This window comes from Kogia breviceps, chromosome 16 (genome assembly GCF_026419965.1).
Source record: "Kogia breviceps isolate mKogBre1 chromosome 16, mKogBre1 haplotype 1, whole genome shotgun sequence".
Taxonomy (NCBI): Eukaryota; Metazoa; Chordata; class Mammalia; order Artiodactyla; family Physeteridae; genus Kogia; species Kogia breviceps.
The window spans coordinates 24,866,952-24,893,778 of NC_081325.1; the positions used below are offsets into that span (position 1 = coordinate 24,866,952).

The 26,827-nt window shown below is 36.6% G+C and overlaps 1 protein-coding gene across 7 annotated transcripts in view; it reads right to left on the reverse strand.

Moving 5' to 3' along the window:
* Positions 1 to 439: 439 nt before the first annotated feature.
* The window catches only part of AKAP11 (A-kinase anchoring protein 11), a 49,160-nt gene continuing 22,772 nt past the window's right edge, over positions 440 to 26,827 (reverse strand). For 3 of the 7 annotated variants that reach the window (XM_059041717.2, XM_059041716.2, XM_059041714.2), the window contains exons 6-12: positions 25,847 to 26,111; positions 20,785 to 25,297; positions 18,604 to 18,759; positions 15,487 to 15,570; positions 14,681 to 14,727; positions 11,929 to 12,089; positions 440 to 3,233 (exon numbers count right to left, since the gene is read on the reverse strand). In XM_059041717.2, coding sequence (XP_058897700.1) covers positions 3,093 to 3,233; positions 11,929 to 12,089; positions 14,681 to 14,727; positions 15,487 to 15,570; positions 18,604 to 18,759; positions 20,785 to 25,297; positions 25,847 to 26,111 — 5,367 coding nt within the window. In that variant the 3' untranslated portion in view covers positions 440 to 3,092. The remainder of the gene's footprint in view (positions 3,234 to 11,928; positions 12,090 to 14,680; positions 14,728 to 15,486; positions 15,571 to 18,603; positions 18,760 to 20,784; positions 25,298 to 25,846; positions 26,112 to 26,827) is intronic. The other 4 variants (XM_067016156.1, XM_059041715.2, XR_010837106.1 and 1 more) reach the window with 3 other exon arrangements.

Below are 26,827 nucleotides of genomic sequence, written 5' to 3' on the forward strand. Positions count from 1 at the left end.
GTTTTAAGTGGAAAGTATTTTCCCTACACCTTAAATATGGATGCATTACTTTTTAAAAATTCTGTGGAAAGTTTCCCTTGAAAAAACAAAATTTAAAGCAACAGACTGATGGGAAATTGATCATTTTAATTGTGGAAGAATAATATTTGCTAAATAATTAACTAAGAAGACATCTGCGTCTAGACTCTGATGAGGAGTCAAGGTTAAACTTTGCATTTGAGGAACGTGCATGATATCAAAGTCACGTGGGTAAACTATCTTCCACTTTATACCTGGTGCATTTAATTAAGTAATTAACTTCTCCTACCAGTAAAATAAAACTTTATTTAAGCAAAATGAAAGTATTATGAATTGAATTAATTCACATCAAATATGTGAAAGGGTAAGTGGCATATTTTTCAAAATATGAAGATGTTATCACATATATTCACTGAGTGAATATTCTCAAAGATTTTATTACTCCATTAAATTGTGTCACACCATCCGATACTGTAATTTTCTTCCGTGTCATTCCTTTTGTATAAATCAGGAAATATATTCGAAATCAAAATTAATAATACTCAAAATATAAATGTAATTTAATCTTGGCTTGGGAAAAGAAGAATATGAAAGAAGTGCCCCATTTCAGTCTGAAACAATGTTCTAAAAACCCCGTCAGAGGCCTCCTTCACTTTCTTTCCACAGATCCTTCGATGGTTCTGAAACTGATAAAACAGAGAATTCAACCCAAAGCACAACACAATTTTAACAGTTCTGAATAAAATATCATATTTCATAAGGGCCAAAGTGTGCAGAATGGCAGTATTACGCTGTCATAATAAATCTACTTATGCCAAGTATATTTTTAACAGAATAAGACACAGTTGTCCTCAACAAACAGACCTGTTCTGAAGGCTGAGCAACCAAATAGATCTACAACGTCTTTGGAAAAATCACAAAGTGCCTTTAAACAAAGTTTAGACTGTTCTTGATTAAAAGATACTGTTATAAATAAACTCCAATGTTTTCTCTCTATATACGGAAGCTTAACTCCCGTTTCTTTTCACATCTGTCAACACTTAATATTTTTCTCTACATCCCTGCACTGAACTGATAGAAGTGTGGAGTTCCACTGTGATTAGTACTATGCATGCTAGTGTCTAAGGACTGGTCTGTCAGTCCGCAGTGGCTGAATAAGGGAATTCTGAATCCATCACAGCTCCAGATAATGCAAAGAAAACAAAGATATGAGGCAAATCTTACCATAAGTGAAATAAACAAACATTTTCAAGTACAGAAAGTTTTACAGAACTAATACATTGTCACTTTAGCTTAAAAGAAATTCAGAACTCAGTTTTGCTGTTAATAAAACCCGTACATACATCGAAGTCAACAAACACAACTTGATAGTTATACACTTGTAAAAAATCAATCTAAGCTTAATAATCAATCAATCTATGTTATAACAACCTGGTTCCTAACATTAAAAAACCCAGTCCAGTGCTGCTGCATATCAAGTTCTGAGAAGCTAAAGACAGAATCAATTCTGGTTATGTATACTTCCTGCGCATTTCTCCACCTTAAAAAAGTACCTGAAGAAACTTCAGGAAAATTTATTTTTAAGGCCTGCTCTATTTCTTTATCTTAAATTGAGAAAAACCAAAGCTTACACAGTGTAACCTTGAAATATTTAAATAGATTTTGATATTTTTCTTAAAAAGCAGTAAAATAATTTCTCTACTGTAATTATAATTCAAATTAATTTAAGTGCCCTTATTCCTTGTCCCCTGGTGGGTGCTATGTCTTCTATACTTTGTGCAGCTTTGAGAACAGTCAGTGCTCAAGAAAAAAAGAAAATGTAACAGAGCAAAACCAAAGCCTCCAACAAAAAATGATTTACTCTAGGGTTACAAAATCTGCTAATGGAAAAACCAAAAATTCACACACACGTACCCTCACATACAAAACACAATACTGGTCCACTATTCAAGTCAACTCGCAGTTACTAAAGACAAGTAGTAGAAAATGCAGAGCCCAGAAAGACCATATCACACGACTTTACAAAACAGTGCAGATACACTTTACTGGAGAAGGGATTCAGGGGAGGGTCCAATTTTTTTCTAGAAAAAGCTTATCTTTGCTAAAGTGGGGTGTTTTTTTTTCCAAAATCCCAACAGTGAAAATAATTATTGGGCTTCTCTAAATGCATTTCCAAATTAACATTAAGTTTTAAAATGTCAACATGTTTTGCACCTTTATTTTCATTTATAGGATAAGCTGGGGACCCAAAAGAGTGAAAAAGAAATAAAAATTCTTACTGCACAATCTTTATAGACATTTTATTTTAAAGCACCTTTTTAATGTTAACAGTGGGTTTCTAACAAGAAAAGAGTAAAAGAGGGCACTGACCACTAGCAAGGTAAAATTCTCCTTTACACACACACACACACACACACACACACACTTGCTTTCATGCCACAACAACTGGTAACGTTAGCAAATAATGTCATTTGATGAAAGGCTGGGGAAGCTACCACTTATGATATTTATAGAAACCTAAACTACTCATGTTTCTAAGAAATTAAATAACTTGGGGGATTCAAAAAGCTACCAACAGCTGAACTATGAAAATAAAATTGACCCTTAAAAATAGGACAAAAGATGTCAGAAAAAAATTAGCCTCGATGCTATTTTTTGATGTGAGATTTGTTATTAATGGGATACCATTTGCTTGCAAAGGAGCAAAATATAACTCCCTATCCCTGTCACCCACCTTCAGCCACCTCAGTGCAATTTCTAGCAGCACTATTTGGATGCAAAAAGAATGCTGTCAGTCAATGTCCCTGAAAGCCTTCAAATACACGTTCTTAGGGTCTTAACACACTACACATGTGTAGAGAAGAATAAACAAAGATAGTATTTGAGAGATTACAAAAGTCTGAACTATATATACCATGTGATGACACAACGCACTTAAAAAGCTGTATCTACCTTCCTCCCAATTCACTTTAAATATTAATATTCACTATTTAAATTTTACCCTATGCATCTTTATCTGTTGAAGCCTTCCTCTCTCAAAACAAATAATAAAATATGCTGGTTTGGAGTTTGTTCTATGCATTTTCCAAAAGCCAATCAAACAGGGACTCAGATCTCTCGTCTCTGGACGCCTTCTCCATTGCCTCACAGTATTTAAGCACAGCCTGCAGGAGGTCTCCCACTTTCCAGCTTTTTTCTTGTAATCGTTTTGAAAGCTAGTAAGAAAGAAAGGTAAGTCAAACATCAGATAAAACTAAGAATCCTGGTGTTTGCAGTAAAATACTGTTTCCCAGTTGGAACAAGGTCTTCTACACTGAACCACCACTCTTTACACAAATTAAACATTTTTCCTTCCTGGATTTTATAAGTACTCTCCTCCACAGAATGACACTTTGGGATTGCTGGAGCCAGATTCCCACAAACCTCACTGAGCAGATATATGATATACGCCCTCTGTGTGGGCGTATAGAGGCTACATTTCTACAGGAAATTCCTAACCTAACTAAATACATCTGCCATACCCTCAATTAGGAACATAAAATAATAAAGACAATGTCAAGTTTAATAAAAGGATGTAGATTTTCCTTCCACAACACAGAGTGTGTTTTTTTTCCCCTGGAATACATACCCTAGCCTCAACGGAAACATGGCTTTCTAAGTTAAGAAATGTTAATTTTTCAAAAAAAAAAAAAAAAACCAAAAAACAAAAAGTAAATAAATATTAAATATTGTGGCGATCATTTGGCAATGTATACCAATATCGAATCATTATGTTATACACCTGAAACTAATGATGTTATATATCAATTATAGCCCAATTTTTTAAAAAAGTAAATAAATGCACATTTAAATAAACTATCACCACCAATCAGAACATGTCTTCACTCATTTTTTTTCTACTTAGTTCTGTAAAAACTAATTTTTTGTAATATAAATATGCTTAACCTTTTTAAAAATAGCTTTACTGCAATATAATTCACATACCATACAATCACCCATTTAAAATATACCAGTCAATGGTTTTCATTATATTCACAGAGTTGAATGCAACATCATCACAATCAATATTAGGACACTTTTACCACACCAAAAAAAACCCCTACCTGGGGCTTCCCTGGTGGCGCAGTGGTTGAGAGTCCGCCTGCTGATGCAGGGGGCGCGGGTTCGTGCCCCGTTCTGGGAGGATCCCACGTGCCGCGGGGCGGCTGGGCCCATGGGCCTGCGCGTCCAGAGCCTGTGCTCCGCAGCGGGAGAGGCCACAATGGTGAGAGGCCCGCGTACCGCCAAAAAAAAAAAAAAAAGAACCAACAACCCTACCTGTTAATCATCACTCCCCACTCCTCCAAACCCCCTCAACTCTAGAATATCAGTAATCTACTTTTAGTCGATAGACTTGCCTACTTTGGCCATTTCATTTGAATGGAATCATAAAATATATGGTCTTCTGTGAACTGGCTTCTTTCATTTAGCATAATGATTTCAAGTTTCCTCCATGGTACAGCATGTCTCTCCTTCATTCCTTTTTATTGACAGATAATATTCCACTGCATGGATATTCCACATTTTATTCATCCATCCATCAGTTAATGGACATTTAGGATATTTCCACTTTTGGCCTATTATAACATTGCCATGGACATATGTTTTCATTCCTCTTGGGTATATACCTGAGAGTAGAATTGCTGGGTCATATGATAACGCTGTGTTTAACTTTTTGAGGAACTGCAAGAATGTTTTCTTAGGTTACGTGGGGATGAGGTTCCCTTACCCCAGCACCATTACACTCAGCTCTGCCTAAGGACTTCCTTAGCCCTCAGTTTATCCAAGACTAAATGACTTGAAAATGTTTGCCTCCCTAAGGTCAGTTCTAATACTTTCCCTACCCATTCCTTCTCCTTGACAATTCACGTCCTGAGCATCCGTTTCTGCCTTATTTTCTCCTTCTGCCTCAAAACAGAAATCTATACTGGAAAAATCCAAGAAGTATAAACAAAGACAACAAAATACAACAAAAAAAGTTTTTACATAATACCTTTTTCACATACTTCTTTCAACAGTATCTTTGTAAATTCTGAACCAGGAATCAAGAGTAACTTGATTATTTCTTTTTTGTTATTATTGATCATCTTACATTGGTTATTCTTTGGACTACTCTATATTACATAGTAAGATTAAACCAAAGTTCTAATAAGGAAAATTCTTGGACAAAAACCTTAAGACTGTAAACTAAAAATCTTGACTGATAAGGTAGTTGGTGACTTCCCTGGTGGCACACTGATTAAGAATCCACCTGCCAATGCAGGGGTCATGGGTTCGATCCCTGGTCTGGGAAGATCCCACACGCCACGGAACAACTAAGCCCATGCGCCACAACTACTGAGCCTGTGCTCTAGAGCCCGTGAGCCACAACTACTGACGCCCACGCACCTAGAGCCCAAGCTCCGCAACAAGAAGCCTGCGCACCGCAACGAAGAGTAGCGCCCGCTTGCTGCAACTAGAGAAAGCCCGTGCATAGCAACAAAGACCCAACACAGCCAAAAATAAATAAATAAATAAATTTATATTAAAAAAATAAGGTACTTGGCACACAGTAAGTTATCAATAAAAATATCCTATTAGTGCAACCTGAATGTTCTATTATTAGAACCCTATTAAACGCTCAAAGTGAACTACTGTCCCTTATTAAATGTTTAAACGTTTATTGGCTTTTGCTTAGGCCAGTTTCTCACACTAATGAAAGTGGATTAACAGAAAAGACACACTAATTACTAGGCACAATTATGAAGCAATTAAATACAAAGAATAAATCTATCTTTTCATATGAATACATGAAATGCTTATTTTTTTTAAATATTTATTTTCTTATTAGTCATCAACTTTATACACATCAGTGTACACATGTCAATCCCAATCTCCCAATTCATCCGACCACCACCCCCAACACCCACCGCTTTCCCCGCTTGGTGTCCATATGTTTGTTCTCTACATCTGTGTCCCAATTTCTGCTCTGCAAACCGCTTCATCTGTACCATTTTGTAGGTTCCACATATATACGTTAATACACGATATTTTTCTTTTTCTGATTTACTTCACTCTGTATGACAGTCTCTAGATCCATTCATGTCACTACAAATGACCCAATTTCATCCCTTTTCATGGCTGAGTAATATTCCACTCTATATATGTACCACATCTTCTTTATCCAATTGTCTGTCGATGCGCATTTAGGTTGCCTCCATGACCTGGCTATTGTAAATAGTGTTGCAATGAACACAGGGGTGCATGTGTCTTCCTGAATTATGGTTTTCTCTGGGTATATGCCCAGTAGTGGGATTGCTGGGTCATAGGGTAATACTATTTTTAGTTCTTTAAGGAACCTCCATACTGTTCTCCATAGTGGCTGTATCAATTTACATTCCCACCAACAGTGCAAGAGGGTTCCCCTTTCTCCACACCCTCTCCAGCATTTGTTGTTTGTACATTTTCTGATGATGCCCATTCTAACTGGTGTGAGGTGATACCTCACTGTAGTTTTGATTTGCATTTCTCTAATAATTAGTGATGCTGAGCAGCTTTTCATGTGCTTCTTGGTCATCTGTAGGTCTGCTTTGAAGAAATGTCTATTTAGGTCTTCCGCCCATTTTTGGATTGGGTTGTTTGTTTTTTTAATATTGAGCTGCATGAGCTGTTTATATATTTTGGAGATTAAGCCTTTGTCCACTGATTCGTTTGCAAATATTTTCTCCCATGCTGAGGGTTGTCTTTTGGTCTTGTTTATAGTTTCCTTTGCTGTGCAAAAGCTTTTAAGGTTCACTAGGTCCCACGTGTTTATTTTTGTTTTTATTTCCATTACTCTAGGAGGTGGAACAGAAAAGATCTTGCTGTGATTTATGTCAAAGAGTGTTCTTCCTATGTTTTCCTCTAAGAGTTTTATAGTGTCCGGTCTTACGTTTAGGTCTCTAATCCACTTAGAGCTTATTTTTGTGTATGGTGTTAGGGAGTGTTCTGATTTCATTCTTTTACATGGAGCCATCCAGTTTTCCCAGCACCACTTATTGAAGACACTGTCTTTTCTCCATTGTATATCCTTGCCTCCTTCGTCATAGATTAGTTGACCATAGGTGTGTGGGTTTATCTCTGGGCTTTCTATCCTGTTCCATTGATCTGTATTTCTGTTTTTGTACCAGTACCATACTGTCTTGATTACTGTAGCTTTGTAGTATAGTCTGAAGCCCAGAAGCCTGATTCCTCCAGTTCCGTTTTTTTCCCTCAAGACTGCTTTGGCTATTTGGGCTCTTTTGTGTCTCCATACAAATTTTAAGATTTGTTGTTCTAGTTCTGTAAAAAATACCATTGGTAATTTGATAGGGATTGCATTGAATCTGTAGATTGCTTTGGGTAGTACAGCCATTTTCAAAATATTGACTCTTCCAATCCAAGAACATGGTATCTCTCTCCATCTGTTGGTATCATCTTTCTTTCATCAGTGGCTTACAGTTTTCTGCATACAGGTCTTTTGTCTCCCTAGGTAGGTTTATTCCTAGGTATTTTATTCTTTTTGTTACAATGGTAAATGAGAGTGTTTCCTTAATTTCTCTTTCAGATTTTTCATCATTAGTGTATAGGAATGCAAGAGATTTCTGTACATTAATTTTGTATCTTACAACTTTACCAAATTCATTGATTAGCTCTAGTAGTTTTCTCGTGGCACGTTTAGGATTCTCTATGTATAGTGTCATATCATCTGCAAACAGTGACAGTTTTACTTCTTCATTTCCAATTTGTATTCCTTTTATTTTTCTTCCCTGATTACCGTGGCTAGGACTTCCAAAACTATGTTGAATAAGAGTGGTGAAAGTGGACATCCTTGTCTTGTTCCTGATCTTAGAGGAAATGCTTTCAGTTTTTCACCATTGAGAATGTTTGCTGTGGGTCTGTCGTATATGGCCTTTATTATGTTGAAATAGGTTCCCTCTATGCCTACTTTCTGGAGAGTTTTTATCATAAATGGGTGTTGAATTTGGTCAAAAGCTTTTTCTGCATCTACATTGAGATGATGGTATGGTTTTTATTCTTCTATTTATTAATATGGTGTATCACACTATTGATTTGCATATATTGAAGAATCCTTTCATCCTTGGGATAAATCCCACTTGATCATGGTGTATGATCCTTTTAATGTGTTGTTGGATCCTGTTCGCTAGTATTTTGTTGAGGATTTTTGCATGTATATTCATCAATGATATTTGTCTGCAATTTTATTTTTTTGTAGTATCTGTGTCTGGCTTTGGTATCAGGGTGATGGTGGCCTCATAGAATGAGTTTGGGAGTTTTCCTTCCTCTGCAATTTTTTGAAAGAGTTTGAGAAGGATGGGTGTTAGCTCTTCTCTAAATGTTTGATAGAATTCACCTGTGAAGCCATCAGGTCCTGCACTATTGTTTGTTGGAAGATTTTTAATCACAGTTTCAATTTCATTACTTGTGATTGGTCTATTCATATTTTCTATTTCTTCCTCGTTCAGCCTTAGAAGGTTATACCTTTCTAAGAATTTGTCCATTTCTTCCAGGTTGTCCATGTTATTCACATAGAGTTGCTTGCAGTAGTCTCTTAGGATGCTCTGTATTTCTGCGATGTCTGTCGTAACTTCTCCTTTTTCATTTCTAATTTTATTGATTTGGGTTCTCTCCCTTTTTCTTGATGAGTCTGGCTAATGGCTTATCAATTTTGTTTATCTTCTCAAAGAACCAGCTTTTAGTTTTACTGATCTTTGCTATTGTTTTCTTTGTTTCTACTTCACTTATTTCTGCTCTGATCTTTATGATTTCTTTCCTTCTGCTAACTTTGGGTTTTGTCTGTTCTTCTTTCTCTAGTTCCTTTAGGTGAAACATTAGATTGGTTTTTTTTTGAGATTTTTCTTGTTTTGTGAAGTAGGTTTGTATAGCTATAAAATTCCCTCTTAGAACTGCTTTTGCTGCATCCCATAGGTTTTGGATCATCATGTTTCATTGTCATTTGTCTCCAGGTATTTTTTGATTTCCTCTTTGATTTCTTCAGTGATTTCTTGGTTATTTAGTAACATATTGTTTAGCCTCCATGTGTTTGTGTTATTTACGTTTTATTCCCCTGTAATTGATTTCTAATCTGATAGCATTGTGGTCAGAAAAGATGCTTGATATGATTTCAATTTTCTTAAATTTACTGAGGCTTGATTTGTGACCCAAGATGTGATCTATCGTGGAGAATGTTCCGTGCGCACTTGAGAAAGGAGTGTAATCTGCTGTTTTTGGATGGAATGTCCTATAAATATCAATTAAATCTATCTGGTCTATTGTGTCATTTAAAGCTTGTGTTTCTTTTTTTTTTGCAGTATGCGGACCTCTCACTGTTGTGGCCTCTCCCGTTGCAGAGCACAGGCTCCAGATGCACAGGCTCAGCGGCCATGGCTCACAGGTCTAGCCACTCTGCAGCATGAACCCATGTCCCCTGCATCGGCAGGTGGACTGTCAACCACTGTGCCAACAGGGAAGCCCTTGTGTTTCCTTATTAATTTTCTGTTTGGATGATCTGTCCATTGGTGTAAGTGAGGTGTTAAAGTCCCCTACTATTATTGTGTTACTGTTGACTTCCTCATTTATAGCTGTTAGCAGTTGCCTTATGTACTGAGGTGTCCCTATGTTGGGTGCATATATATTTGTAATTGTTATATCTTCTTCTTGGATTGATCCCTTGATCATTACGTACTGTCCTTCCTTGTCTCTTGTAACATTCTTTATTTTAAAGTCTATTTTATCTGATATGAGTATTGCTACTCCAGCTTTCTTTTGATTTCCATTTGCATGGAATATCTTTTTCCATCCCCACACTTTCAGTCTGTAAATGTCCCTGGGTCTGAAGTGGGTCTCTTGTAGACAGCATATATATGGTCTTGTTTTTGTATCCATTCACCGAGCCTGTGTCTTCTGGTTGGAGCATTTAATCCATTCACGTTTAAGGTAATTATCAATATGTATGTTCCCATAACCACTTTCTTAATTGTTTTGGGTTTGTTTTTGTAGGTCCTTTTCTTCTCTTGTGTTTCCCACTTAGAGAAATTCCTTTAGCGTTTGTTGTAGAGCTGGTTTCGTGGTGCTGAACTCCCTTAACTTTTGCTTGTTTGTAAATCTTTTGATTTCTCCTTCGAATCTGAATGAGATCCTTGCTGGGTAGAGTAATCTTGGTTGTAGGTTCTTCCCTTTCATCACTTTAAGTATATCATGCCATTCCCTTCTGGCTTGTTAGTTTCTGCTGAGAAATCAGCTGTGAAGTTTATGGGAATCCCCTTGTATATTACTTATGGTTTTTCCCTTGCTGCTTTCAGTAATTTTTCTTTGTCTTTAATTTTTGCCAATTTGATGACTATGTGTCTTGGTGTGTTTCTCCTTGGGTTTATCCTGTAGGGGATTCTCTGTGTTTCCTGGACTTGGGTGGCTATTTCCTTTCCCATGTTAGGGAAGTTTTCGACTATCATCTCTTGAAATATTTTCTCAGGCCCTTTCTCTCTCTCTTCTCCTTCTGGGACCCCTATAATGTGAATGCTGTTACATTTAATGTTGTCCCAGAGGTCTCTTAGGCTGTCTTCATTTCTTTTCATTCTTTTTTCTTTATTCTGTTCCGCAGAGGTGAATTCCACCATTCTGTCTTCCAGGTCACTTACCTGTTCTTCTGCCTCAGTTATTCTGCTATTGATTCCTTCTAGTGTTAGTTTTCATTTCAGTTATTGTATCGTTCATCTCTGTTTGTTTGTTCTTTAATTCTTCTGGATCTTTTTTAAACATTTCTTGCATCTTCTCGATCTTTGCCTCCATTCTTTTTCTGAGGTCCTGGATCATCTTCACTATCATTATTCTGAATTCTTTTTCTGGAAGGTTGCCTATCTCCACTTCATTTAGTTGCTCCTCTGGGGTTTTATCTTGTTTTTTCATCTGGTACATAGCCCTCTGCCTTTTCATCTTGTGTATCTTTATGTGAATGTGGTTTTTGTTCCACAGGCTGCAGGATTGTAGTTCTTCTGCTGTCTGCCCTCTGGTGGATGAGGCTATCTAAGAGGCTTGTGCAAGTTTCCTTATGGGAGGGAGTGGTGGTGGGTAGAGTTGGCTGTTGCTCTGGTGGTCAGAGCTCAGGAAAACTTTAATCTGCTTGTCTGATGGTGGGTGGGGTTGGGTTCCTTCCCTGTTGGTTGTTTGGCCTGAGGTGACCCACCACTGGAGCCTACCTGGGCTCTTTGGTGGGGCTAATGGTCGACTCCGGGACGGCTCACACCAAGGAGTACTTCCCAGAACTTCTGCTGCCAGTAAGACCTTATTTCTAATATGGATTGATTCATTCAGTTCTACATCAGTGACCCAAGCATTACAGAGTTTAAAGACTATAAGTCATTATGACTCATCCTTTTCATGGTTTATTTCCACGAACACTATCACTTGCCCAGAAATAACTAATTTTGTAAATCTCTTATTTCCCCCAAGTTCTTTATGATTGATTTCCTTCTTTCCAGTGCATTTGACCTGAAGTCATAGGTCCATCCAATTGATAAGACAGGAAACTCATGAAATGCTTATTAAAGGTACCTAACTGAAAATTTTCGATGTGCCAGGCAGTAGATTAGGCATTTTTTTTTTTTTTTTTACAGTATTATAGTTAATCCTCACAAACCTCTGCAAGGTAAATTCTATACTCATTTCCATGGTACAGATAAAGAAACTGAGACTGGTGAACTTACCCAAGGTTACACTGCCAAAGGGTGGCAGAGCTGATACCTGAGCCCAACCACTGGACTCTATTACCTGAGCATTTACCCACTTTCTATCAACCATGTGACATAGAACATCATATACCGTGTCCTCACAACCACCTATAAGGTAGGTACTTACTTGTATAAACTCCTTCTTTGCAGAGTCATGAAAATAAAGTTCTGCAACTTCGGCCTCAGAAGCCACGAGCCACTGAAGAATAATCCTTAGCTGGGGGTCTACTGTGCATGGCTCCGTGTCAACATTCGTAATTAGCAGAGTATTTTCGTCTTGCTCTGAACCTAAATATTTAAATTGAAATGATATGAAGTGAAACTCATCAATTCAACTCTCAGTGCTCTGCTTTCCAAGGACATATAAGCATTTTGCATTTCTTAAGATTCCAAGGAATTCTGGAAAAAAATTCATCTTTTCTTAACTGTACCATAATATCAACTAAAGCATTACTTTGAAAAGGCAAAATAATGCTAAAACAAAGGAACAGCTTTGATCATTTGTAACAGCACAAATGCAAAACCCTGAGGTATTGAATTCAAGAGCCAATTCACAAATGCCATAATTTGTGTCAAAATATAATCTATAGGTAAAGCTGAAAAACAAAATAAAACTAAAATGCTACAATTACAATCAAAATATAAAACACAAATAAAACACTCAAACAAGTATATTAAATGGACTTTAAGAAAGCTTTCTGAACTAAGAGAAATAGCAGCAGCAGTGAACACTTGTATTGCACATAATTACATCCTAAGTATTGTTTTAATCTCTTTACATATACAAACTCCTTTAATCCTCACAAGCACCCTGTGAGGAGGGAACTGCTATCATCTTATTTTACAGGTGAGGAATCTGAGGCAGAGAGAGATCCAGAGTCTCACAGCCAGAAATGGCTGAGCGAGGAAATAAACACAGGCAGTCTGGCTCCATGCTCTTTATCACATCACTCTTTAGGCAAAATACGAAAAAAAAAAAAAAAAAAAAGTCATATGCAACCACTTACCTCCCAAAAGCTAAACCAGGGAATTTTCTGGTACACCCCTATTATAAATAAGGCACTGTTCTCAAGTTTATTTTTTAATGAAAATTATGATTTCAACATAAAGACGATGAATCCCTGTTGACTATAAAACTAATGCCCGTGGACCAATATCGTGTGTTTAACACTGCTGCTAAGTGGTGGGCCTCCCACACAAGAGGCCAGCAGTGGGGCATGCTAGCAGACATGGCACCAATTTGCACCAGTAATGGACATTTGTTGGTGAATGTCCCTGATTCTTTTTTTACAGTTTGCAGGGCATTCTAGACCACTACTAATCATTTTTAGGATTCATAATGACCCCTAAAATTTTTCATTTAAAAAAATTGGTCCACACTATTCTCTTAACATAAATGTATTATCATTTCCCTCCTCTCTTCCCTCTGACTTTCAGTCAAAAATGCGTCTGGTAGACGATGGTACCAGACATAGTCTTTGGGCCATTCTGTAAATTCTGCAGAGGTCATGGGGTTGAAATGTTCTCTGTACCACTGGACTTCTCAGTTCAGGGTTCCTGGTTGCCTGGCCTAAGAGTGACTTGTCTTTGGAGAGGTTACTCAACCCTAGTGAAAAGAGAAAGAACTGACATCCTTCAATTACAAACAATAACAAAAAAAATGAAGTTTGTTGCCTTAGGATTTCCATAATTTTGAATCATTTATAAATATATATCAATCCATCTCCTAATTTACCAATTTCTAATTTAACAAATTTGAAAGTTAGATACAATTTTCTATATGAGAGATGACTATAATCTCTAAAGCCGAGTAATGACATATCTACATAACAATTAACCTCCCAGTTTATTCCTAGTTACAAAAAAAATACTAAACAGCCTGTGACCAATGGTATCTAGTATTTATATCTTTGCAACCATGTTCATTAAAGGAAGAAACGAATATTTTCTTCAAATATATGTGTGAGTGTAAGACTGGAATTGAGGGAAGGAAGAATCGATTTTAAAATATCTTTTTTATTTTTACTTATTGATTTATGTAAGGCTGACAACAAAACAAACTGACATGTGATATGATAATAAAGTATATCTCCTAAGAATTTTATATTTTGAAAAAGATAATTATATGAAGAGATTACCATGAATTTCTCTCTCAAATAATTGAATAATTCTTTTAAAGTAGTTTGATCTTTACACTGATGAGTACTTCCTTAGTTTAGCAATCAAATAACACAAACTGCTCAGCAAAGGATATGACACTGGTTAGCTTAGTCAAGAATACCTTGATTTGGAATATTTCTTCATCTTTCAATTCCTTTATTTTATTATCTGTACAATAAGAAATTTGGACAAGAATTTCTCTTGGGTCTACTCTAGTTACCAATTTTTATAATTTTAATGGAAAACAATTTAAAAATAAATCAAAGTTTGTTCTAACAAATATTATTTCAAGTTACACTCAATAGTTTAAATGAATAATATTGTATTGAAGGGATCCCAAAACACATTAATAACCAAAAGGGAAGGGAAAAAATACCATTGTGAAATGTAAAATGATTTTTTCTCAGTTATTATTAAAAGTCTTCAGTTAGTATTTCCCATTTAATCTGACTTCGTATAGGTTATTATAAATGTCTTTTATTTTTGTATGTCTGTACTGCTTAATATTCCAAGTCTAGTAAAATCTTATAGCAAATAAATCAATGAATTTAAACAAAACAAAAAAGAATACCCTGGTTTGTAATGTAAAAACCCTGATTTGTAACAACCCAGCACCTCTCTGATTTAAATGTACAAACACAAACATTAAAGACTTTTCTAAAGAACCTTATAAAAAAAACATGCAAACACTTTGAAAAAACAAATTGTCAGTTAGTTACCTTCTACATCATCCTCATGCTCTTCATCTTTATCATCTGGCCCATCACTTATCGAATGAAGTAGCAGAAGCAGTTTAAAAAAAAAAGCTTTAATTAATAATGGTACTAAAGCCAATTCTTAAAACGTGGTAAAAAATGAATGATACAATATGACATATGGTATTTTAAAAGGGGAGAAATGACAATTAAAAGGAAGCTTTGCTTCTCACACCATTTCATGTTAAAAATCTCAATTGCAAATGATGCCTAAAAGTAAGTTATCAGTAACTGAGAAGTTCTACCTGACCATCTATACCGTGTCAAGTAATTATATAACAAAATTTAATTTAAAATAATTTGGTTTTAGATAACATAGCATCTGAATATTGCAGAATGCCATGAATAATTATTTATTAATGCTTCTGCTGATGCCATCTGTATATTTTTTTAACACAGTAAAAACACATTTTCTTCTATACATTTCTTATAACTAAAACTGCATAGAAAAACAAAAAACCAAAACAAAACAACAGAAATCCTGTAGGAAGCAAGCTCTTTTTAATGAAACAGTAATTGGTAGGATGAAAAATAGCAAGCAGTGCAACACATGCATAGAATTGACACATTTTGCAATTAGATGTCAGTCACATCCTAGCATAGTTGAATTTTTTCATTAGATGTAAATTTATCAAGTAGAATCGTGTCAAAATACAGGAGAAAAGCAGGCTGATACACATTGGCACTGTAACCCACGTTTTTTAAGAATATGACATCATGCATTAGTGGCGAAAGACTCATCAGTGTTTAGGTTTCTGGACTGGACCAACCTGTCTGATGTTGGAAAGGATAAATTGTCCTCATACAAATCTCCTTCTAAAGCAAGACTGCTCCAGCTACTGCTGTTACCATTACTGCCAGAGGAAGAAAAGAACAGAGCTGAACTAGCAAATGAATGGTAAAGACGACCCTGGTTTTCCTTGGAACAGCATGCGTCGGTGGTAACTGCGGACGTTCTGAAGCTGCAACAGTGGGTGCAGCATCTGTGGAGTTATGTAAAGGCCATCGCTGCTACTGTACAAGGTATTTGACAGCTTCAGAGATTTGGGAGTTTTCTTACTTGTCTTCAAAAGTTCATGAAAATTATTCTAAATGTGTATTTATTTTACAGATTAAGACAATGACTTTTAGGACAGTAAATGAATGCATGAACTAAGAAGTTTCACAATGAAATTACTGTCTATGGCAAAGCTTAGGATATAATTTGTAGAAAGCCAATGCTCTTCAGTTTGGATAAAGTTTAAAAACAAAAAAAACCACAGGTTAACATTCTCTCAAGTCTTTAGACAGTGCAAACAGTGATGGGCCAGGGTGGTGGTGGAGGATGGGGAAAGGGATGGGATGGCAGACACAAAAACACAGTCCCAAACAGACCTTTTCTAACTACTGGGAGAAAAGCTGTCTCCTGATTTTAAAATACTCTTATTATGTCAATTACCTTCATTTCATTAATTATGTATAATTCAGTAGGTGGCAAGCAATATACATTTTCTTCAGAATATTGAATAACCAAGGTCTAATCAAGCATTACACTTGTCTGATCAGCCAGTCACTGATGCCACACAGAGACACCTTCTCACGCTACCTAATCAAAAGAAGAAAGCAACTACATTCTACAAGTGCGGCAAAGCGATACAACACAAAAAGCAACCGCGTTCAGAAACAAAACTAAATTCAGTTTTTCAGATTAAAATCTAAACATGCAATTTAAAAATTCTAATCATTAAAATAATTAGTAAGCACACATTAGTTTGCAGTGATAAGCAGCTATATTTCCCTGTATTAGGCTAGACAATTATAAAAATTAATATTCACACAAACCAAAATTTTGGTTCTAAAAAATGAATTAACATAAAATCATCTTTCATGCATCAGTAAATGTTGACAAGGTTACCAAAAAAGGGGATGATTATTTAAAAGTTCTAAATAGTTTCCAGGCCATCTCAATAATTAACATATCCATATTAACTCTAGCACTATCAAACTCTCACAAACCATAATGCATTACAGAATAAAAGTTAAAACTGATCAGTGTCTTTTCGACATTATGTTCAAACAAATATAGATCTATTATAAAACCATTAAACCAACCAGGCTTTTTGCCCATGTAGTCTGTTGCCAGACAAACCAAAAATGAGAAAATATGGAAATGCAGAATGGACAGACAGCTGTGAGCTGAAGAGAAAGAGAAAATTAATGATCTCAAACACCGTATTTACTTCTATTAATAGAATGATTATCTAAGCACAGAAAAAAACTACAAAATTAAAATTCTTACCCATTTCCACACTAAAGCCATGTATCTTAAGTGTGGTCTCTGAATCTTAAGTGTGGTCTCTAAATCACTTGCTTTAAAATAATCTGAGGTACTTATCAAGCCTGCAGAATCTTGGGACCCTCCAATGACCCAGGGAATCTTAATCTCTGGAAGGCAAGCACACCACCAACCCTGGATGAGCCCCACTAAGTTTTTCTTTGTGCCTGAATCTTAAGGCCACACAGCATCATTAGTTCTTAATTCTATAGTCAATTAAAACCACAGGTGTTTTTCTGACAAAAGCCTATCAAGTCAGGTTTTCCCCATCCTGAATTCAAATAATTAATTTTCTGAACCTAAATGCATTTACCTATGTTAAACATTATTAGTTTAGCCTCCTCAGCCTGATTTGGTCTTTCTGAACCTTGGTCCTGTTAATGGGATTACCTTTTCATCTTTGTTTTGAGTCACTCACAAATATTAAGTGTTCTACATCACTAATAAAATAATGCTGAAGAGAAAGAACCAAGGACAGACCTTGGTAGGCGCCTCCCTCTTCTCATCAAATTAGATAACATTCCATATCAAGTCATTCAACCAGCTACAGTCCTCTTAATGCCACTAGCCTCTAACCCTTGTTCTCCCACTTTAACACCAGGATTCTGTAAGCAACAATGCCAACCCCCAACTGAAATTCTAGAAGCCTGCTTCTCAAAGATGAGAGAAGAATTTAAGGGTTTAATATTCTACTCTGAAGTTATGAGAAGGGCCAAATGATGATCTGTGATATTACCCCCACTTCCTGCTACCAGTTTTAAAGACTGCCTTTTTGGATTTAGATTTTGTAAAATACTGGTGGGTTTACATCACATTTTAAGAAATTATGACAAAATAGATACTTTATAAAAATAATAATACTTACTGGTTAATCCAAGCATCAAACAAAATACTCTGAGATGATGTGTTCTAACAGGTGAAAAGCCATTTAGGCCTTTACAGAGTTAAGACTATAAGAAACAACTGTTATCACAATTAATAAAATATTCCGAAACTATTTTAATGAACAAAGTTAACTGAGAAAATGATATATGAAGTGACTTCTGCTGTACAAAACCATGTTTTTATAATGAGTTTATGTACTTTCAGTCATCCAAGTATAAATTGCTCAACTTACAGTGTTCCTGAAAGGACAAGTAAGGAATCCTTCCCCCCAAAAGATGATACTACCATGTCAAGAAAATTACAGGGCCATTTTGATGCCTTTAACAGATAACTGTTCTTTTTCCTATCCTTTAGAGAAAAAAAAAAGTACCCTCTTTAAAGTGAGAAAGAAAATGTTTTCCTCAAAAATTCATGAGAAGTCCAAGTAAAGCTTAAAGAGTATAGAATCAAATGTATGAAGTATTTTTCAAATCAACTATTGGCACATTCAGAGAAAATTAGCGCAGCTAGTTATTGTTATTTAATAAATGTCAAAACTATTAGAAATATATTGTAAACAATAAAATATACTTTGAAAATAACAGATTTTCAAATTCAGAATTTTAAAATCAAACTCAATGTAAATTTATAGCTTACTTCTGAGGTCTGAGTACCTGAACTATGCAATTACATGCAAAATCATAGTCACCTTTCACTTAGATGATGAAAACTACTGCTTTCATCCTGGTGTTCATCTTCAAAACTTAAATTGGACCAGCTACCAGTGCTGTCATCACCAATACTGAGATTCATCTGCTGGCTACCAAAAGACTCAGTTGACTGCAAGTCTTCTACTTCTTTGGGGCTGGAAAAAAAGGAAGGAAGAAAGAAAGTCCAAAAGCATCAGATTCTGAATTATAGGACTATCCATTTGATTATAAAGATGACAAAAACAAGAAGTGATATTCAGAGCTAGACCAGTGGTCCATCTAACCCTTGCTTTGTGTCTGCTAATAAAGAGACTTGGCAGGAGAGCACACTAACTGCAAAGTTAGCTGAGGCACCTACACAACATCCCTAACTCACTTCGTTCACCTATTATGGATCCATCCCAAGTGCACCATTTATTTAAATTCTCTTTAAAGCAGTTCATATTTTCAACTGGGACCTCTATGAAGGAGCACAAGTTCCTAAGTTTTTGTAAGAGAATATTTTATTTGTACCAAAAATTACCCCTTTTCTGGCTTAATTTAAGAACAAAAAAAAGTAGTTCAAGGAATTCCAGTACTGTCAAGCCTATAATCAAACTAGCCAAATCTCTTCAAGATTTTGAGCTTGGATTATAACCTCTCTCATTTTTTCTCAATGAAAAGACATTTATATTTTTAGTCCATCTTCACAAGAAATGTCATTCACTGTTCAATTACTGTATTTGTCCCTTTTACATTTTATTCTGGAGTAACAGTTTAAAGTGATATTTTAATTTTTTATTGAAGTATAGTTGATTTACAATATTAAATTAGTTTCAGGTGTACAACATAGTGATTCAATATTTTTATAGATTACACTCCACTGAAAGCTTTTACAAAATAATGGCTATATTTGTTTCCCTGTGCTGTACAATTTATCCTTGTTGCTTATTTTACACATAGTAGTTCGTATCTCTTAACCCCATACCCCTATCTTGTCCCACATTTTTAAACAGGAAGAGGGAAAATGCTGGTCTTCTGGTCAAAATCTTCTAGTGGCTTCACATCAATCAAAATAAGAGTCCAAATCCTTATAACATACATCAGGTGTGGCAACCTCTCACAACCTCCACTGGTCTCCTACTCTCCCCGGCTCCCTTGCTTTAGCCACACAAGCAAGCTTCTCTGCTGCTTCCCCAACATGCACAGTCCCACTCCTTTGCCTGGAACCCTGTTTCCACCTGATTCCCACTTACCTTATTCTCTCTCCACCTTTGGCTCTTTGTTCAAATGTTACTATGTCAGAGCCGCTTCCCTGCTACCTACTGAAAACTGAACCTCACCCCCACCGGCTGCTGCCCACTGCCACCCCCAGCACTAACTCCCTGTATCTCCCTATTTTAAGATGACCAAGAAAAGAGGCAGTGCTTGTCATGGCTTTGACAAAAGCTACTAAAATATCCGGCATTATCATGTGGCTTAGTTAAATTCCTCCTCAACTCAAATTTTCTTTTTCTGTGAAACTAACAAAAATAATCCTACAAACTAATAACACAAGCTGGTCCTGATGTTTTCCCAGGGAGAAAGAAGGTTAAAAGTGAATATTTTAACTAAGGCGTTAGTATCGCTGAGCACAAGACACGGTTACTGAAATGCAGAACACTGCAGGACCATCAGAAAGAACTGTCCCCTTAGACAGTGGCCTATCAAGAGGAGTGATGGCAGGAGTGGAAGTATTTGGAGAACTTTTGCTTTTTTCAGAGCAGTTTGGTTAAATTACACTCTTTTTAAGAAAACTTACCTTTGTGAATAGAAATAAAAATTTAATCTCAGAGTAGTACATTAACATGGTGATACTCAATTTTGCGGTACAAAACTCTCCAGCTGTTTCTTTGATTCAGCATTACCTACTGCACAGCTTTGTAAACTTGGGCAAAAGGTGATTATCCACGCTAAGCCACACCTTCCAGCTCAGTAAACGGTTCATACGTTCCTTCCCTCAAAGGGCTGTTGTGGGATAATGAGACAGTGTCTATGAAAGTAACAGGCAGGCTATAAAACAATACACAAATGTAATAGGTAATATTTTTTCTTAATTTAGGATTAAAAATAATCATATCTTGCTGAACAGGACCTAAGACACAAATGATCAAGTTAACTTTTCCCTTCACCTTAAGACCCGAAGGAAATCGGAAACTTACCTGCTAACAGCCTGACCAACATTCCTCATCGCTGACGTCATTATCTCAGTAGTGAGGCTTTCAGCAAAGATGACACCGTCCTGTCCGATCCCACTATCAGCTGCCAAACTGGTACTGCTCAGCTCTCTCTCTGCCTTTTCAATCGCTTCTGCAACTATCTTCTCAGCAAGCACTGTCTTCTTATCAAGATCAATGTGAATTTGAGGGACATCGAGATGAAAAATTCTAGATTTCTGGTAGATGCTGCTAAATTTTGAATTAGAAACTGGCTTACTACTAGCAAGTGAATCTGGTCTGGGAAAGCGTGGGCATGAATTTCCAGTGCAGTCATGGAGCTCTTTACGGTCACAATACCTGCAAGCCTGACTTACCAGAGGTGACAACTTTTCTGCATAAGTGACCCTATCAGCCGCTTTTGTGGTCTCAGACACGTGGAAGCCTGCAGATCCTGAACTCAGCTCTAAAGCATCATCCACTACTTTGTTAGCGTACTGTTCTATAGCTTGAACAACTGTCTCTCCATAACCACACCCACTCAAGCTGCCCGTACTGTGGGAAAATCTGTGATTTTGTGAGGAAGGCTGAAGAGATGCGGGAAATTCTGGCTCGAAGTGAGACTCGGCATCTTCGTCGCATCCGTTTTTTTCATAAAGGCAAGAATCTGTTAAGGATTTTGACAAGCCAACTGTAGATGCCGTCAGCTCTTTTTTAACATCTCTTGTAATGTTGTGAGCGAGAGAGGTTGAAAAACTATACAGTTCCAAGCACTCATTTCTGCATGTATCCCGCGTCCATTCACAAGTCGGGCTTTTATGAAGGTAACCTCCACTTATTTTACTTTGTCTTTTTTTATCTACTCCTTGCTGGTGTTCTTTACTTAAGAATAGTAACAGTTCATCATTGGTTTTCACCTGTGAGCTTTGCACAGGGAACGTTTTTGAGTTGCACTTCATTTTGGCTGTCTTAGATGCTTCCTGTAATCCTGACTTAACAGACCGATAAGCAAGTCTATTGGCATACTGGTCCATTAACAACTCACTATCGCCACCTTCCTGTTTTAGTATTTGGATAATGTGACCTGCGTACTCATCTGTCACACTTTCACAGCTGGGATACTTGTATGTCAGACCTGACAGACAAGAACTTGGTGGTAATGAAAGAATAAACGAATCTACTTCTCCTGGGTGTGCTACAGCCTCTACATCCGTCTTCTCTTCTGATCTATAATCTTGGTCACTATCAACATAACTGTTCCTCTTCTTCCTGAAAAGCATACAACTTCTAACTTTTGCTATTTTTTCAGCTTCTGTAATGACTTCCGCTGCCATATCACCTGCAAAATTGCATAATGTTTGTAAGTTTTCATCTAAGCAATTTAAAAAAGTAGGTGATACGCTCCTTTGACTTTGCACATTTAAGCAAGGGCTTTTAACCTTGGGTTCTTGAATTATTTTATTATCCAAATGGGAAGCTGCCATTTCGGTTGCAAGAGAAATAATGTGTATTGCTAACGCATCTGCAAACTGAACTTTCTTCCCTGAGGGCTCTGACTTCACGTCCACTTCTGGCTGCTCCTCATCTTCACTACTTTCAACTTCTTCTGAGAGAGATCTCATGAGTTTCAACATGAACTCTTCTTTTTCTATAGTATTTTGTTCATTTTCAGACAAACTGCCGACAGACGAGTTGTGAGGTGTAGAAGGTGGTGTGGCAGGTGCAAATTCTTTTGCTAATTCCCCCTTGAGCTTTTTGGTTAACTTCTTGATATCCCATTCAGAAGCAGCCTGGGATGGGACTAGAGGAGTTGATGGAGGAGTATCAGGTATCACATTCCCATCTCTGATTTTCTGTTTATCTTCCACATGCAAACCATCTGCACATGTGAGCACTGGGGATGAGAAACTATGTGAATGGGCAAAAGGGTTCTCCTGCCCAAAAGGCAAGGGCTCAAATGCTGTATCATTCAAACTATGCTTTTTCACAGATTTGTCCTTAGCAATTTCCTTCAAATCGGGTTTCTGACCTGCTGCAGCTGGACAAGGTGGTAGTGTCTCTAAAGAAAATCCATGAGCCTTATAACCTTTACATTCCAGAACACAATCCTTTCTTTCTGAAAGTGAACAGTGAGTTAAATGATCTTGAGCTTCAAGAAACTTGGGGAACTTTTCCGAAGTCAACCATGACTCAACTCCAGGAACAGGCAAGTCCTCCTTGTGGAGTACATTTTTATCTACATTTGGTATCACTGATTTGCTTTTGTCTATGGAATGTTTAACAATAGATTTAGATAATCGATCAGCAAACATGTCCTTCTTGTCATCCTCACTCTGTTGCAGTGTTGCTTGATCACAATGAAAAGGAGGGGTTTTTCCCTTTACCGTTTTAGTTAACCAATCTTTGTGTTTATCCATTGTTTTTGTAACTCTGAATGACGTCACTGAATCTAAAGTTTCATTTACTATTGTATGCACCACTGCCACAGAAAAATTGCTAATAATCACAGGATCACTCGTTACTTTTGAAGAGCTTTCCATTTCAACATCATCATTAGTTGGTTTAACATCATTCTGGTTACCCGGATGGTGTTCTGAAGGTAAACAAATATTCCTGAGACAAGCCACCTCTTCTTTGTTTTTTGTGGCAACCCCTGCTTGGGTAGAACCACCATTCAAATTACTATCATCAGATGATGGATGAGACTTTGCCTGATACATATTAGATGAAATATGATACGGGAGAAGGGCACTTCCTGCCAAGGGCACTGGTATAGAAGTAACAACTCCAGAAGTACAAAACAAGGCCTGTTGTACTGTGTATTCCTTTTTATATTCCTGTATTGGTTTTGTCACCATAATTGTTTGACCATTAAAAGTAGGGAAAAATGTAGAAGTCTGTGTCGGTGGCACTACATTTTCTGCACTCACATACTTAATGTTATCTGTGGAAACACTAACTGCTGCCTTTGTTGTGAAGGTCACGTCAACTTGAGACAGCTCAATGAACGCTTCCTGTATTACAGATTCAGACAAATCTTTTGCATAGGACTTCACTACTTTGTCTTCATAGTCAAATGACGGACGCTGTGGAGACGCAGGTGTTGGAGGATACGAAAACTGACACACTTCCATGATGCCTTCAAAAACAAGTTCTTCGGCAAGATCTGCAGCAAACCTAGCAACAGTGTTTGTAAAGATCTGCTTCTTTACATACTGTAAATCTTTTAGAGCATTTGCGAAAGCTTCACTCACCAAAAAATTAGCCAGGCCACTAATGGCACGTTCTTTCAATGAAAACGCACGCTGCCTTCTCAGTTCATTAAATGCCATCTGAAAAACGGATGATGTCAATTTGATGGCTAATTGGCACAAAGCACTGGTACATGAAAAGACTCCTTTCTGTAAGTCTTTAAATGCACTGCCAAAACTCTTCTCCACAAGATCTGCTGCAAACTTCTGAATGCTATCCTTAATCATTGAGGATTTATTTTTAGATTTACTTTTTTGATCAAGGATTCCACACTGAAGAGCTACCATTTTATTTTCTCCCTTTTTAATACTATTAATGTTGGATGTTGCATTTGTATGTTGGGTGTAAAGAACCGAGCCCAGTACTTCACATGAAAGGCTATCTGCATAATCTTCATAGGTATAATAAACAGAATCATGATTTTCATGAATCCTATCTTCACCAATATCTGTTTGGCAAAAACATTCAGCAGGAGTACAGCCTCCAAGAGGACTAAAAGCAGAGGATCGAACAGGGCTAAACAAACCACTGTCTTCCCCTGATGCCCTCACTGGGCGGGGAGAATCTGGAGCATCACCCAGGTTACTGTAAGGGGATTCTGGTTTACGAGGAGTTGGCTTCCTAACATTAGCTGGGAGAGCTGGACGATCAAACTTGAATTTTTGAGGATTCATAGTAGTGGTTACAGAACACAGTTTTTCATGTTTGTGCCCTTTTTTTGGTGACAGCTTCCCTATGGCAGGATCTTTTAGAAATGGACAAGCGGACTCCGAAGTTTGTTCTAGTTCATCAAACTGATCAAAACTATCGAAAAACTCACTTACTTCTGAGTCTGAATCCTCAATATCATCTTTCATCACAGGAATTTTAGGTAACTCAAGTTTTGCTTTTAAACTTTTTTGATATCCCTCTTCATCCAAGAAAATAACAGGACTTGGACTTGAGCATTCTGATTCAGACGAGCAGGCAGGAGAAGAGGAGAACAACTGTTTCTGTACATCAGCATCACTATCTTTATCTGAAGCCGTAGAGGACCTATAGAAACTCCTTTGGACCCAAGGCTCAGAAATGGATGTCGTGACTGAAGCTTTCACAGAAGGCAGTTCTTTATGTCCCAGAATACTTATTAAAGAAGCAGAAGGTTTAGCCAATGACTTCTGCCACCCAGAGCCAACCAGAACCCTGAAATCATGGGTTTCTAAACGTTGACCAGAAATAGTCTGTGAAGCAGCATCACACTGGTTCCTTAGTGCAGTAATGTTTATCCCTACAGGAAAAGAATAAAATGATTATCCTTGAACAGAATTTTTAAATTAATTTAAATCAAAGGGAATAAGTAGACTTGAAGCATGAAATATTTGTACTGTGTCTTCTACACTATGTTGTTTAACAGATTCATCCCAAATCATACTTAAAAGCAAGCACATGCCTTATTTTACCCCACATCTGGGAATACCTGGTCTACAGAATGCGTAGCACACTGTCGCATGTTAGAAACACTAATTTTTAGGTGACTCTGCCAGCTAAGTCTGCTCAAATCTGAACTTAGGCATGTTCTAAACACTTAATGTAATAAGGGAAACAGTACTTGAACAGTACTACCTAAATAAGAAGAGAAAGAACAAAACTAAAAACCAGATAACAATGAACTTAAAATCACAAGGAAATTAATTACTCAGAAAAAAATATTTAGATGCTTAAACTTGATCAAATTTCAAAATAAATTTCAACTGAACAAGTCTGCCTTAAAACTTTTAAAACTGAACTTTACACCTTAATTCTCTATTTCAAGATAAAAATCTAGTAAAGAACAAACCATCATTATATGGCTTTGAAGCCTCTTCCTCCTCTAAGTGCTCAAAGGCAGTGACAAAGTCATCCTCGATGGAAGACACTGACTGGTTTGTATCATCATCATCTTCATTAGTGGCCTCAAGTTGGCACTTCTGATGCAAACATGTGTCCAGGGTGTACTTTATACCCATAGCATATTTACTTAGGAGACTAAAGATAAAATCAATTCTGAGTCTTGGTAATGTAGATGATACTCTCATGACACAAAGCATTCCAGGGAGACGACTCTTGGGAAAGATAAAAGATGATAAGAATAATTTTAATTTCAAAATATATTATACTTATAAGACATATTACCTGGAAATGAAGCCTAGAAATAACATGATCTCGTTTTAAAAAAAAAAGAAGAAGAAGAAAAGAAACACATGCATCCTGAAAGGCTCCCCGGTTTTGTAATGTTTAATTCTTTTCCTCATTCTTTCTCTACAATACTTCTCACTTCTCAATCTCTTTTTCTCCCATCTTTCTCTTATCCAGGTATTCAAATTCTACCTATTCTACCTCCTTAAATGTTACAGAACTTGCTATCTATTCCTTTGACAATTACGTTTTCCTGTATTGTTATACATTCCTGTGATTTTTCTTATTTAATCATTCACCTAGTTCACCAACTACACTGTAAACTGCTCAAGGCCAGGAACCAGGTCTTAGTCTTTCTGTATCCCATTTTCCTGTAGCTTTTAGTATGATACCACATTCTCTCCTATCACAAAAGAATCGTCCCCTCCTTTTACCTAAACTCCCCTAGTATTTCAATTTACAATAATGTTTATAACTTTGATTAAAAATAAAAGTCACCAGATTTTTTCCACACATATTATTTTTAAAAATGTAAATATTGACAAATGACTTATTCAAAAAACTAGAAATTAGATAAAATAGCTAATCACCTCTTATATCCTAGCAAATAAAATAAATATAAATGAAAAATATAATTAAGGAA